The 13454-nt window shown below is 40.7% G+C and overlaps 1 protein-coding gene across 1 annotated transcript in view; it reads left to right on the top strand.

Annotated features, from left to right (window-relative positions):
• DEPTOR (DEP domain containing MTOR interacting protein) overlaps window positions 1–13454 on the top strand; it is a 74242-nt gene that overhangs the window by 45796 nt on the left and 14992 nt on the right. The window contains exons 5-8 of the mRNA XM_029959271.1: window positions 3179–3364; window positions 3912–4046; window positions 7136–7206; window positions 7868–7972. Of these exons, the coding sequence (XP_029815131.1) occupies window positions 3179–3364; window positions 3912–4046; window positions 7136–7206; window positions 7868–7972 (497 nt within the window). The remainder of the gene's footprint in view (window positions 1–3178; window positions 3365–3911; window positions 4047–7135; window positions 7207–7867; window positions 7973–13454) is intronic.

Here is a 13454-nt window from a genome sequence, read left to right as displayed (position 1 = left end):
ATATTTCTAGCTTCTTCTTATATATGCAAAAAGTTACATGGTGCTACAAACATGTTATTTGCTCAAACTGAGGATGCTGTATCACCCTCACATGAAATGTGAACTATCCTTAGAAATGAGGAATTAAACTATGAAAGTCAATGAGCGCTCCAGATTCTGTATACAGGCTACTTGTCTTAAGCATTCTGGCTGCAAATCCTTTGCTGTGAAAAGCATACAAAAATATTCTCCAACACACCAGTCACTGGTCTTACCTTTTCCACTTGCATTCATTTATTGTATAAAAATTAGCCTTTCTTGGACTAAAATAGATAACAGCAGAGATTAATTACTTCAATGGAAAACCTAAGCTTTGCTATTTCGAGTATATAAATATTACAATATTTCAGTCAAAACAAGTATTGTTATTCTAAAATATGTTCAGTAGCTTGACATAAAAATGTTTACCTTATCTAGTTCATGGTCAGTAATTCCTGAATTTCAGAATGTTTTGTGGTGTCTACAGCATGAGTGTGTGTTGATCTCTGATTATCATAATTTCTGAGGACTGTCAGAGTACTTCAGTTAATGACACAAACAACAGAATAATTTTATTTAAAAACCATAGTGTCATAATATTTAACTTGAATCATAAACCATACTGATATTTCTTATACTGCAAGTGGCTGGCTACACTAATCCTGTCTTTTAATATTATGAATCGCAGTAGTGCTGAATAAGTAGAATTTGCCTTTTTAAGATTAGGATGGCCTCAAAAAGAAAAGGGTTTTTTGTATTTAAATTTGGTTATCCTAATAACGTGGTAGAATATTGCTAGATATTGCTACTTTTACTTATTGTGTCAGTGATCTTAAAATAAGACTGGTAGCTGTGAACACCTACGTACTAACTCTGCCTCTGATAGCAAATCCTTTTGGGGATGTAGGCAAATTTCCAAATCTCTCCTCCTCTATTTCCCTTCTTCAAAAATAGTGACTATTAGTAAGCATTGTTCAATAGTATTGCATACTATATGTATCCAAAATGAGGAGCAGAGCAGCAGCGTGCGGCTGCAATAATTAACATGTCAGGACACAGTAACAAATTGCTTCCAATGTTAAATTGGACTGGCAAAACCATTTTGCTTATGGAGGATGCATGTGGCTGATCTGGGGACACAACAGCTTCAGCACAAAAGTGAAGCAGACAAAAGCCAAGCGGCCCTGGCTCTTCCAAAGATCTTTGACAGAGCTAGGTGATCTAGGGTTAGGGGTCTTTTGTGTAGATGGTACTTGAGAAATTGCAGCTTGGCTGACTGGCATGACCTTTCTATTTTCTTAATGAAAAAACATAGCATTTCGGAATCCTAAGGGATGCCTTACAGCCTATGCCATGCTGGAGGACTCTGGGGCAGATGATCTGTGTGGCAGTTTGGGCACAAGCATGTGCTTGTGTTCAGAAAGTTCCTGTGTCTTGATTATTCCTTATGTCCCAAAGGCAGAAGTCCATTTGTACAGACAGTGGACTCTCTGACAGTGATCCAGACAGGCAAGAGACATGCTACTTTGCGAGGTGGGTAAATGATCTGACCTCATATGGCAGTTTCTGCATCCATACAGAAGACTGGGCCCTGAGAATCATGTCTATGGCTGGAGTCTTCCTTATTGTCTGGGTGACTTGGCATCCCTGGGGAAGGTGACTGGACTTTTTCCTCTTTGAGGTTATTTCTTCAGCTCACAGGCATCAAATGACATTCTGGCAGTTTATGTCTAAATACAGCCTGTTTTGCAAGGTTGTCATGTGTGTGGTATAGTTCGGTGGGGCCTATGGAGAGCAACCTGAGACACAGGGAGGTGTTAAGAAGGGATGAGAGCAAGAAAGACTGTTGGGGATGGGGATGAAAGGAAGGCAAGCCAGCAGGGCTCCAGGCTCTGAGTCCTGTGTAGCACCTTGCACTTTGCTGCCTTTGGACCTCATGTGTTGGGCAGAGCAAAGAGCAAGGCAGAAGTTCAGTATCTGCAGTAGGAGGCCAGATGAGTAAATTATGTATGTACTCATAGGCTTGACTGACCTCAGTGCATACCTGTGTTGTTTTTTACACTTTACATACAATTACCTATAGCCCACCAGTTCTTATGATTCAGTATTGGAAGAAATGCAATTTATAAACTAGGTAAATCCAAAATCTAGATCCTTCATGGAAAAGGTCAACTGTAGGAATTGATTTCTCTGTAACATGATCACAGAAGCTATGTGAAGATGGAGAAAATGCTGCCCAAACACCTACTGCAGCTATTAAGATGCTGCAGTACTAATGCAGGGAGTACTCCAGAGGGCTTTCCTGGGGTCAGACCCTGCAAGAGTCAGAGCACTTCCAGGACCTGGCACAGAGCTCCATCCACAACTGTTGCATTTTATATCGCTGTGAAGATGCAGCATCAGTGGCAGCAAATACACAGACATTATGGCAATGCTTCACTCTGTGGGTAGGCTCAGCGCTCTTGCTCTGACACCAGCAGCCTGGGATTTGCTCTCAGTGCCAAAACAGGTTGCAATTAAGACTTTTGTTCATTATGTAAGAAATGATTTTTGGCCAGCTGCCTGTTCTCGAACCTCGTGTATCCGTGTGAAGGGGGGAAGTGGCCTGCAGGAAATGTCTGGGACATGATGTCTGTGGTGAACAAGACAAGAGGAAATACACAGGTCTTGCTTTTTTTGCTGCCCTATGGCTTTGAACAAGGTAGTTGGAAAGAGCTCCCAGGAGCTGCCTTGTACTGATGAATTTACACAAAAATCAACGTAAAGTGCTAAATGTGGTGTTTGTTGACCAGTAGCAGCAAACAGCACACAGAGGAAGCACATATGGGGGTGCACCACTATTCAGTTGGGCATGGGGAGATAAAGTACTTCTATTTCCACTTGACAATAAGAAGTATGTGTCATTAATCAAGGTAGTGTAAAAGATTCCTCTCAGCACTGACCACTACAATTCCTACTTTGTTATTGCTATAAAAGTGTGTATATTGAAGCCACCTGTGTGAAGCTCCCCACCTTCCTCCTCTTTCTGAGTCTGCAGAGGGGAAGAGGAGAGCTCTGAGTTGCTTCTTTACAGCAAGGCCTGTAGTGCACGTGTTGCAGATAGATATGCTCTGATTTCAATCCTACCAGGCATACACTTTCTATCCATTTCTTTTCTTAGTGTCCAACAAGCACCATTTCATGGACAGCAACTTGCTCTATCAGTGCAGAATGAACTTTCGCCGCCGGCGGCGATTAATGGAGCTCCTCACTGAGAAATCCCGCTTGATGCCTGAAAGCCATGACAGCCCGTTCTGCCTGCGCAAACAGAACCATGACAACAGAAAACACACCAGTTTTCTCTCAGGTAACTCCTGTCACTGTTCGAAGAAAAGAGCAGGGCTGGTATTATGTGTCCCTCTTCATAGGGATTGTCCATTCCCTCAAGTTACCAAATCTTTAACTCCCTGGGGTATAACTGTATCAATATCATTTCAGATGCTGATCAGAATTTGGTATCCATGAACAACCAGAACTGGGTAAAATCCCCCAAGCCCAAAGTAATTTGTTATACATTCTATGTGGAGTTTTCAAGAAGAGTTAAAGTGAGGAGAAGGGGCCCTGCAGCATTATGTACAGCAATATCTAGTAAGAACTGAAAGGAGTAAAACTGGAAAAACTTAGTTCCCTACATTGCAATGCCTCTTAGAAGACACTGCAATAGGAGCAGTTCAGCCATCCTGTTAGCTACCACATTACACTCATGCAGTGACTCTTCTATATAGGACACACTGGCCCTTTCCAGTGCTGTCAATGAAAGCTTGTATTGTTGCTGTTGTTTCAAAGAAACCAGGGAAATGGTTTAATAACTGATACCAGTTCCCTTTCCCTCTGTATTTTCTCTCTGTTTGTAGTGAGTCCCACCAAGGAGATAAAGATCGTGTCAGCAGTGCGAAGGAGCAGCATGAGCAGCTGTGGCAGCAGCGGGTACTTCAGCAGCAGCCCAACTCTCAGCAGCAGTCCCCCCGTGCTCTGCAACCCCAAATCTGGTGAGCACCAGGATCACTTACAATGCACAGGAGCCAGGGTGCAGACATCTGTTTGGGGAGAATGCCCAGCATCACACTTAAGCTTATGTTTTCAAGAACACATAAAAATTCACAGTGTCACAGGTTTTGTAGGCCAGAAGGGACTAGCTTGAAGTCTCATCTTCTAGCTTGAAGTCCTGCTGAACACAAGCCAGACGTCTGCCTCCAGTTATATCTGTGTCAAGTCCATAATTGTGGTTTGAGCTGCAGTTTATCTCTTAGGAGGACATGCAGTCAGAGGCCTAGATTTGCCTCTTCATTGCCAAGCTCTGAACCAATTCAAATCTCCTCATAGAGACATTCCTTTGGTGCAAGTCAGAGGAGAGTTTAACTATCCAGTGACTGCTTGAGCTGCTCTGAAATAACACCACTGAGAAAACAGAAACCTCTAAAAAAAGAAGAGAGGCAGCATTGTTTCAGCCTGTCAGGGACCACTTTAGCATTTTTGTTTGTTTAAGTTTTACATTGGTCTGTTTTGAAAGGTAAAAGTAGTGTTGAAGCTTATTTTCCTTTTGAAAGGATTTCCTATTCCAGCCGGAAGGTTAAACACACCCATTCTTCCACAATTCACTTAAAATTGTTTCTTGCTGTACATCTGGGAAGAGGAAAACAGAACAAGATAGATATTGTTTCAGCCTCTCTGTTTCCCTCAGAAACAGCCACAAATTTCAAAGCAAGATCCCTTCTGCCCTTTGAGCTCCTTATTATTTCAAATTTGCTGTGTCTCTGCTGGTGCTGTGGGGAGTACTGTGCAATGGGGTAAGGCTTCAGTGGATATGTGTAATCTTTGCTTTCAGAGGGGTGCTGGCATTTGAAGTGATTACTAGAGAGTGCCTCAAGCACTAGATGAATGCTGTTCTAAACATTGACCATTCACTTCAGAGAGGAGTGAACTAAAGTGCATTTCATTCCTGCTGTGCAGAGTGGCCATCAAAAAGGGAAACATATTTACAGGGATATTTTCCTTCTCTCTCCTTTTAGCACATGTCCTTCCCTCTCCTTAGCCTCTGCTGGGAATTCAGTATGAAGCTCTTAATTAAAAAAATTGAAAGGACTCAGTAGGAGAGTATGCTCAGAAGCCATAACTCCCTACAGCAGACCGGGAAATGCTGTCAGTGCTAGTGGTCTTTGCATCTTTGGGCTGTTGGGCATTCAGCACCACCTTCCAGTATGCTTATCCGTACAGGCAAGGAGCTTGCCTCTGTGTGAAGAGTGCCACATTATCATGCTTTGGTAGAATATCTCTCAGGTATACTTGCTCAGAAATGCTCTGCTAGGTTTTGTATGGGAAGCTCTTTGTCCCCAGCACATTAATTACATCCTGGAGGATTTTCTGGGACAGATAAAACAGCATTCGTGCACTGTCCCTAGATGTGTGTGTTATCTGAAGTACGCCAACTATTCAGTTCATTTATGGTTCTGATTTTATATGAAGTGTCAACCCATGAGTAGTGAGAACAAGTTTATTTTAATGCAGCTGATTACACAACACTGGAAGAAAAAGGATAGGCTGATATTGCCCTTGCATGAATTCTTTATTTTTTTTAAAGAAGTATTCCCTTAGGACTCATTTTCAAACTCTGAATAGCTTTAACAGACTCATATTTGAAAGAAGACAGCAATGGGTTTATAAACAGACTGATCCTTAGGAATTATACAATTACTGGCAGTGTAGGGTTATTTCTCCCGTAGCGCAAGTACAAGTCCACACGTCAGCTCACATAGGTTAACATAAGGCTGTCAGATGTAAATGTTGCAAGGAATTCTTAATCCTCTGCTGGACTATAAAGCAATTTTGTTCACAAATAGTTTCCTGCTATCCAGACACAGAATGTATCTCTGAACTACGTGCTAATAAACACAAGGCAGAGGTACATTTATTGTCAGATGAATTCTCTTGCAGGCAAACACTTCAAAAACACCCAGGTCGTGACTTGACCAATCATGTAGAAAACCAATCATCAAACAAAAAAGTATTTCTGGAGGTATAATGGAGGGAGGCACATAAGGGAGACCTGCACGGATGATTTATCTGATTCTGACTTGTTAAATGAGCACAATCATTCAGGTTTTTTCACGTTGACCAGACATGCTCTGCAATGTGTAACATTGGCTAAATGACAGTTTGTCAAAATCCATGGGAAAATTAAAAAAAAAAAAAGGTATTGATTTGTATGCTAGAATTCTCCCTGCTCTAATGCATGCCATTAAGAAACCCAAGAATGTTTTCAAATACCATCTGTGGGAAATTTTGCATCCCACCTGTAACTGAAAAGATAGACATCATCAAAATTATTTATCACTAAAAGAAAACAGCCATCATTTTAAGGGCGAAGCAGGCCAGTAGGATGAACAATATATATCTTTATGTCATTCTCTGTCTTGTGAAGCATTTATAGACAGATAAAAAATGGTATTAATTTGATTTGTCAAAACTTTAAATTTACTTTTTTGAGAGGAAAGTTATCCCGTTACATAGCAATGCAATGGGGATTCACCTGCATAAACTTGCTGGTATTTCCTTTCATGTAAAATCCCAGCTAGCTATAGGTTACCTAGTCTGTCCCTGGACAAGATTGAGTTATAGGTCTGTGCCTACAACTGCAGAAATCTCTTGAGATAATTGCTGACACAACCAGGATTTTCCTGTTACTTAAGTCTGTGATTCAAACCCAACTCAGATGAAATAGCAGAGAGCACCCAACAAGCACACAGCAAGCCGGGAAGAATCACAGCTCCATGCCAGGAAGATTTCAACACTGGACACAGGAAAAGACACTTTTGACGTTTGTGATAATGTTTAGGGGATTTTAATTGCAGACAACAAAGTCTGTTGGCTAAATGCCCCAATTTTCCAAAGATCTCATCATTTATACTCATTCTGCAGGCTTTTCCTTGTTCTCTTATTACTTTCAAGCAAGTCTGCAAGAACTGAAAGCATGTCTGGGAAATGGGACCAAAAAGATTTGTATCCCAACACTGTATCTTATTTATTAGGAGAAACTCCAGAGGAATGGTTATATTTAATATTCATTTCTATACCTTCACAGTATTAAAGAGACCTGTGACTGCTGATGAGCTCTTAATGCCCGGAGCCCCATATGTGAGAAAAACTTTCACGGTATGTCTCCAGTATTTTTCTTTATTTTCTGCATGCTGTATGCATTAGGCAGTCCAAACAGACATTTTCTGATGGGATAATTAGAGCTTATTTGCATTTGCTGAGGTTTGTACTTTAAAATCCCAAACTCCGTTATCAGTACTTCCACACATTTCAGGTCTGATTCTGCACTTGTTTATCCTGTCTTTATGCCAATGTGGTACTGCTGACTTAAAAGGAGTGTAAAATTACATAAAGCCAATAACATCTGTATAATACAAACTCATCTAGACTTTGTGTTCCTGATAATACTCTGTGCTCTGCAGGAGTGGATCACCTACCCAAAACAAAGTTTTCTACCAGGGTCTTTCTACGTGATGTGACAGAAATTTGACTCATATACACTTTTAGAGCCTTTCTGTAAAGACATTTTTGAACTTAGTCATTGGAAGCATTTCTTTTTACAGCCTCCTAGTTCAACAAAAAAAGTTCATGGAAAGCAAGAGGAATAATTTGGGTAGAACCTTTCTCATGAGTGACATAGCAGCCTGTAGGCTACGTCCTCTACTATGTGTTTGAAGTATAGAGATGTTGAAATGATGTCTTGGACCGTTTATATGTTGTCCCCTTGAATTTCATGGAGCTGCCTGAAAGTTATCATGTGCTTCTCTTCTCTTTCCAGATCGTCGGGGACGCGGTGGGCTGGGGCTTTGTGGTGCGGGGGAGCAAGCCCTGCCACATCCAGGCTGTGGACCCCAGTGGGCCAGCAGCTGCAGCTGGGATGAAGGTTGGTTTTCAAAGTGGAATGACTTCCCAGGGGAATTTGTCGTGCACAGTGAAGGTCTGGGCTACCTGTTCTTGGGGAGGGAGAGGTGCTTTTGTTTCCAGCGTTGAGTGCCTTTGTCTCAGTTGTAGGCATTTGTGCACAGTGAGTTCTGCTGCCTTTCAACCCATTCTGTCCTTGGGATTCTTGAAGTCTCTTTTTCACATGAAACTTATTTATCCTTTCCAAGTTTCTTTCTTGACCCTTTCTCTTTTTGGGGCAGGTTTTTTTTTCAGTTGGTTTTGGTGGGGGGGGTGTTTTGGTTTTTTTGGTTGATTTTTTAAATTTTATTATCATGTTTTTTCAACTCTGCACAATTTTAGCATCCCTTTTTACTTTGCCATTTATGTGGTTGCTAGTATGTAGCTTCTGGACTTCATCCATATAAGAAGAGGCAAAGTCAGACATACCTAGTGAAAGTGAAGCAAACATAGCCCATTGTTCACTGTACAGCAGTTAAGATTCAAGAAATTTTGCAAAGAAGGACGAATGATACTTTCACATTTTATAAAGAGTTCAAATAGTTTCATACATGATTTAAGAATCAATAAATACGCATTCCATGTGAAGGCTTTTGCACTGCTAATGCAGAGCCCATTGACTTACCTGCAAGTTTGGATCACATCCTGCATATATCTGTGAATTAATCTCTGCCTTGTACAACGTGAAAAATAAAAGCAAAGCATTATATCAAGTACAGGTAAAAGCAAGAAAGGGAAACTAGCTGCTACACCTGCTCCAATATCCAGGCTGGGCCAGACAGAAAGACTAAATTATCAGTTTATGTCATGTTTTATTGTATGCCAACAACACAGATGAAAGTTTCAGGTGTATTCCACATGCATCCTAGTTTGCCACAAATTTTGTCCAGCCTTCTATTCAGCTTCCTTTCCCATCACACTCACCCCAGCTGCCTCTCACCCATATATTCAAACCCACCAAGCTGGAGGCAGCACATGCTGCAACGACTCCAGGGATGTCCATCCTGCCCACTACACAGTGCCAGACCTACTATGGCACCGTCCTTAACAAGTGCACTACAGGGGGTTCTCCTCTCTGACTGCTGCTTTTTATTTTTAATGAAACTTGCAAGAACACACTTTCTTTGAAACATTTTCTTTTTTTTGAGTACGGGCAGGAAAAAGCCCTGGGACAGGGAATGGCAGCTGCAGAGCCTGTTGGTGCATGCAGCACCCAAACACATCCTGCTGGCAAACAGCTTGAATCCTGAGGGAGCTGGAATTTTTTGATACATTTCATACAATGCCTAAATATATATTTACATTTTTTATATGAAGAGTATAATTTTCAAATAGTAATCCTGGCCTAAATTTAAAGGACCTAAATTTAAAAATAATGAATTTATTCATGTGTATGTTCTAGATCCTGAACTTGGGGGGTTGGTATTTTACAGCATCTTTTGTTCTTTGAATATAGCAGCTAGCAGTAAGGTAGAACTATTCCGAAACCTGACTTGTAAAAACAACACTGGTGTCATATGTGTAATCTGATGGGGTTACAGAGGTCTGCCTGAACCAGTCAAGACATAAGAATGCAAAACAGTCCGCTGTTCTGAGGGGAGCAAACAGTATTGTAAAACTGGGATATATTATGTTGAATTTACACAAAGGACAGATCTGATTATTTTTGAAGCTGTTATCTTTATGTAAAATCACTTTTCAGAGCAGAATCAAACATAAAAATTTATGTCCATATGTTAGATGAACCTTTGTTTAGACACCAAAATTGGTGCCCCATTTTTGGAAATTCTGAATACCTTTAGCCTAGTGAAGAAATTGTGTTTTTCTTTGAAAATAATGGCTTTTGTTGAGATGTTCCCATGGCAATAAGTATGTAAATCATAGTGAAGTATCTGAAATTTTAAAAAATCTATGTCACTTAATCCATCTGTTTAGAGAACTCTTCAATCTGGCAAATGTAAAGGAATTGCATGACATGCTTTAGATGACAGCTTCTAGAAATTAAACCTTCCTCTGTGTGGAAGCTGCAGGAAGGGCACTTTGAAAATAGGCTGTTGGGCACAGTAACTTCTGGTGGGCTGGTGCAAGAGGCTTTTGTCTGCAAAAAGAGTGCTACACCAAAGAAGCGCTAACAAGGAAAGTTGGCTATGATGAAAAGGGCAAGAATTTGAAGAAGAGCCAAGACTTGGCGTTGCAGTTTGTAGAAAAGTTCTTGGCAGTAGCAGCAGGGATTTTCCTCCTAAGGAGATGCATCCATTGTAGTTGTTTTTGGAAGTGTCTTTATTTGTAAAGCTTGTGATTTTGCACTTACCTCTTTTGGAGACCACTATTTTCCTGTCTTTGGATTATGCCAGACATACTGTTGAGAGAGGACTGCTACCTGCAATCTCATTGTAGGACCTCAGTTTGTGTGCTTAAAATTCTACCATGTATTACAGAAATCAGTAAACAGGCTCAACCTACCTGCAGGACTTTGTGGTGGCTTGCTTTCAGTTTGACCTTGGCTGTGTTCCTGGCCTGCTCCAAAGTGCTGTGAATTGGGAGTCTAAGTGGAAATCTCAATGAGCTTGGGCTGGAGCTCTGCCCACACGCAGCGGCTGCATGGTGGGCACAGGGCTTGGCAGCTGGGAGTCACAGTGCTCCATCACACACATGCACCTCGGTGTGGCAGCACTGACCACCATATCTGACATCCTCTTCTGGAGGAATTTTCAGACAATTTGTTTCTGAGAAAATCCATACAAGCATACAAGTGCTGAAGATGTGTGAGAAGGTGTTATGTTTTTTGGCTTTAGGTCCTGATACCTCTTCTGGGGCTGGTAAATAGGACTGCTGTTTGCAGTCTGAGGTTTCAGGTATGAAGCTGAGCAAATAATTCAATAAATAACTTGTTAATTAGCTTTATTAAAGTATTTTTGGCCTGGTTTGCTGAAGTGTTGAAGCTTGTGACAGCGCTGTGAAGAGAGTGGTTGCTGTAAGCACATTAACAAGTGGGAGCTGGAGGCGACTTGGGGCTATGAAAGGAGTCAGTGTTGCAATGGTACTTCTAAGTTATTTGCAGTTCTGTTTAGCTGTCTGCTGTCCTCAGCAGTGGCAGACAGGACCAGCAGGATTTTGAAGTTCTCAGGTTGCTTTCATATTCAGTATTGACTGGCTACAAAATTTGGTTCTTTGCAGATGATGCTGCTTAAGATTGCCAGTTGTTTTCAGGAAACTCTTTTTCCCTTTTTCTCAGTGTTTTATTCTGTAAGTTCATTTCTGTTTTTAAGGTGAAAGTATTCTTTGAGAAGTTATGCAATTTGACTTCAAACTAGTGACTTAAATTATGCATCACATGTTCTTATTTAGTATGACATCACCGGACAGAGTGTGACAAAATGAGCAGATCTAGCTTCGTGTGAGGCTTGTGAGAGACACAAATTAATCACTCATTTTACTGATTATCTGTTTTCCCACTGGCTCAGACCTTTGAGGAACACTAACGAATGCCTGATTCCTTAAACCGATTTTGAGCAAATTAGTATTTATAGCTGTTGTACTTAAGGTCCTTGTATCACATAAATTGCCAATGACCACTCAAGTTTTTGTAGCCTGTTCTAGTTCTTCATTTCAGTCAGCACTGGGAAGTTTAAAGGACCACATATAGTCACTTGCACCAACCTCTTTTGTTTAGAGCTGTGCTTGGGGACTGTGGTATGGAGCGAGGACCTTTTCACTGTGGTTCTGCTCTCCTGGTCTTTAAAAGCTGGCTCAGGGAGGAGATCAGATTCATAATTTTCTGCCTGTGCCATCGTCTTTGCATTCACAAATGATTATTTCAGGTCCAGTTTCTGAAGTGATTTCACTAGTGGAATAAGAGCCAGATCTCAACTGTAATTGGGTTTACACTGTCTCAAGTAGTTGATTGGTGTCAGTTCATCAAAGTCATCAAGCCCAGTCTCCCTGCAATCCAAGGAACACAGGTACCATCTGATTAGTCCAAAGAGTACAAGTACTGCCACAATGATTTGTAACATAAAAGATTAAAATGTATGTGTTGTAGGTGTCAAGTGGGAGGAAAACAACCCAAAACTATGCAATGTCAGACGAATCGCCAATGTCTTAGATTCCTTGGAAGAAATTTGAACTGTGAGATTCTCATGAGGTTGAACATATTCCATGCTGCAGAGAAACACAAAACCTATTCCATGGTCCTTGCCTGTCTGACCTCAAACATGGTGATTGCTTAACTTTTTGACAAGCAAGATAAACCAGGCTAAAAATCCTTTTAGAAAAAAATATTCCTCCAGGAAAAATATACCATTTATGGCTGTGGCCAATTTCCAGTGTTTTATGTTATAGTGGGAAAAGTAGGGAAGCATGGATATCATAAGTCAGAAACTTCCTTGTAACTCCTACAAGCAGCGTAGTGGAAGCTTGAAGACTGGGATTTATATTGTATAAATAAGGCACAATATGCATGCCTCCATTTAACCCTCTCCATGAAGCTTAGGAAAGGGAAGATACCTCTGTGTTTGGTGTTGGGCCTTTGACCCTTTGAAGCACTGGGGAGATGCTTCAATGCTGATTGAAGGAATCTGAAGGGTACTTTCACTTTTTCATGGAACTGAGCTTTAAATGAGAAGATGAAGTCGGTTTGGATAAATATTTATACTGTGCACTAGCATATGGTGTTGTTGAAGCAGATGCAATTCAGTCTTAGAATTCTTATCTTACACTAACATGTTACTGACTGTAGAAAAGCATAAATTACACGAGTCACCATCTGTTTTCAATTACAGCATGAAAACACTGAGGCAGGTTGGGATTTTCCTTTAGCTGTGCTATCAGCTTGCCGCTGAATTTGATAATTACATTAGAGTGAGTTCAGAATGAGTGTATTTGGTAATGTGAACACTCAGAAAAAGTTGCTGACAAACTGCTTTTGTAGCGTGTCCATAAATAGAGAACAGCAGAGCTAAACGCACATAGCACTGTGTGCGATGAATGCCACTACTGTGGGGCTTCAATATAAATGTATATATAAGTTTCAGACATGTCTCTGTAAGTGACTGCCTCATTTTCTGATAGTATTTAATTATAAACTATAACATAAAGGTCCATTCTCCTCCACAGAAACATGGAAGATGTATTCAAGCATATATCGCTTTAGAAAAATCTAATTTTAAGCAATCAGATTTGGTATTTTACCATAAAATCACCTCTGGTTTTGCAAAACCAAAGAAAATTCAAAGAAATTTTAACTCTGTGTTTCACTTCATGCAGCAGTAACCAGGACCTCCTATTTCATGTCCTACTATCCATCACAGGGACTGGAGACAGTGAGCTGAGTAGGATAACCATTAGCCTTGAACATCATTTAAGTCATTCTCAAGCAGGGTGGTTGTCACATTAGGATGTACTAAGAGCATAGAAAGAACATAATGGTGAACAGTTTGGATTATTTTTTAAATTATTTATTCGAT

This window comes from Manacus vitellinus, unplaced genomic scaffold, assembly GCF_001715985.3.
Source record: "Manacus vitellinus isolate BGI_N305 unplaced genomic scaffold, ASM171598v3 scaffold_1_pilon, whole genome shotgun sequence".
NCBI lineage: Eukaryota > Metazoa > Chordata > Aves > Passeriformes > Pipridae > Manacus > Manacus vitellinus.
Note: the sequence above shows the minus strand (reverse complement) of the source record. Positions and strands in the feature narration are given on the sequence as shown.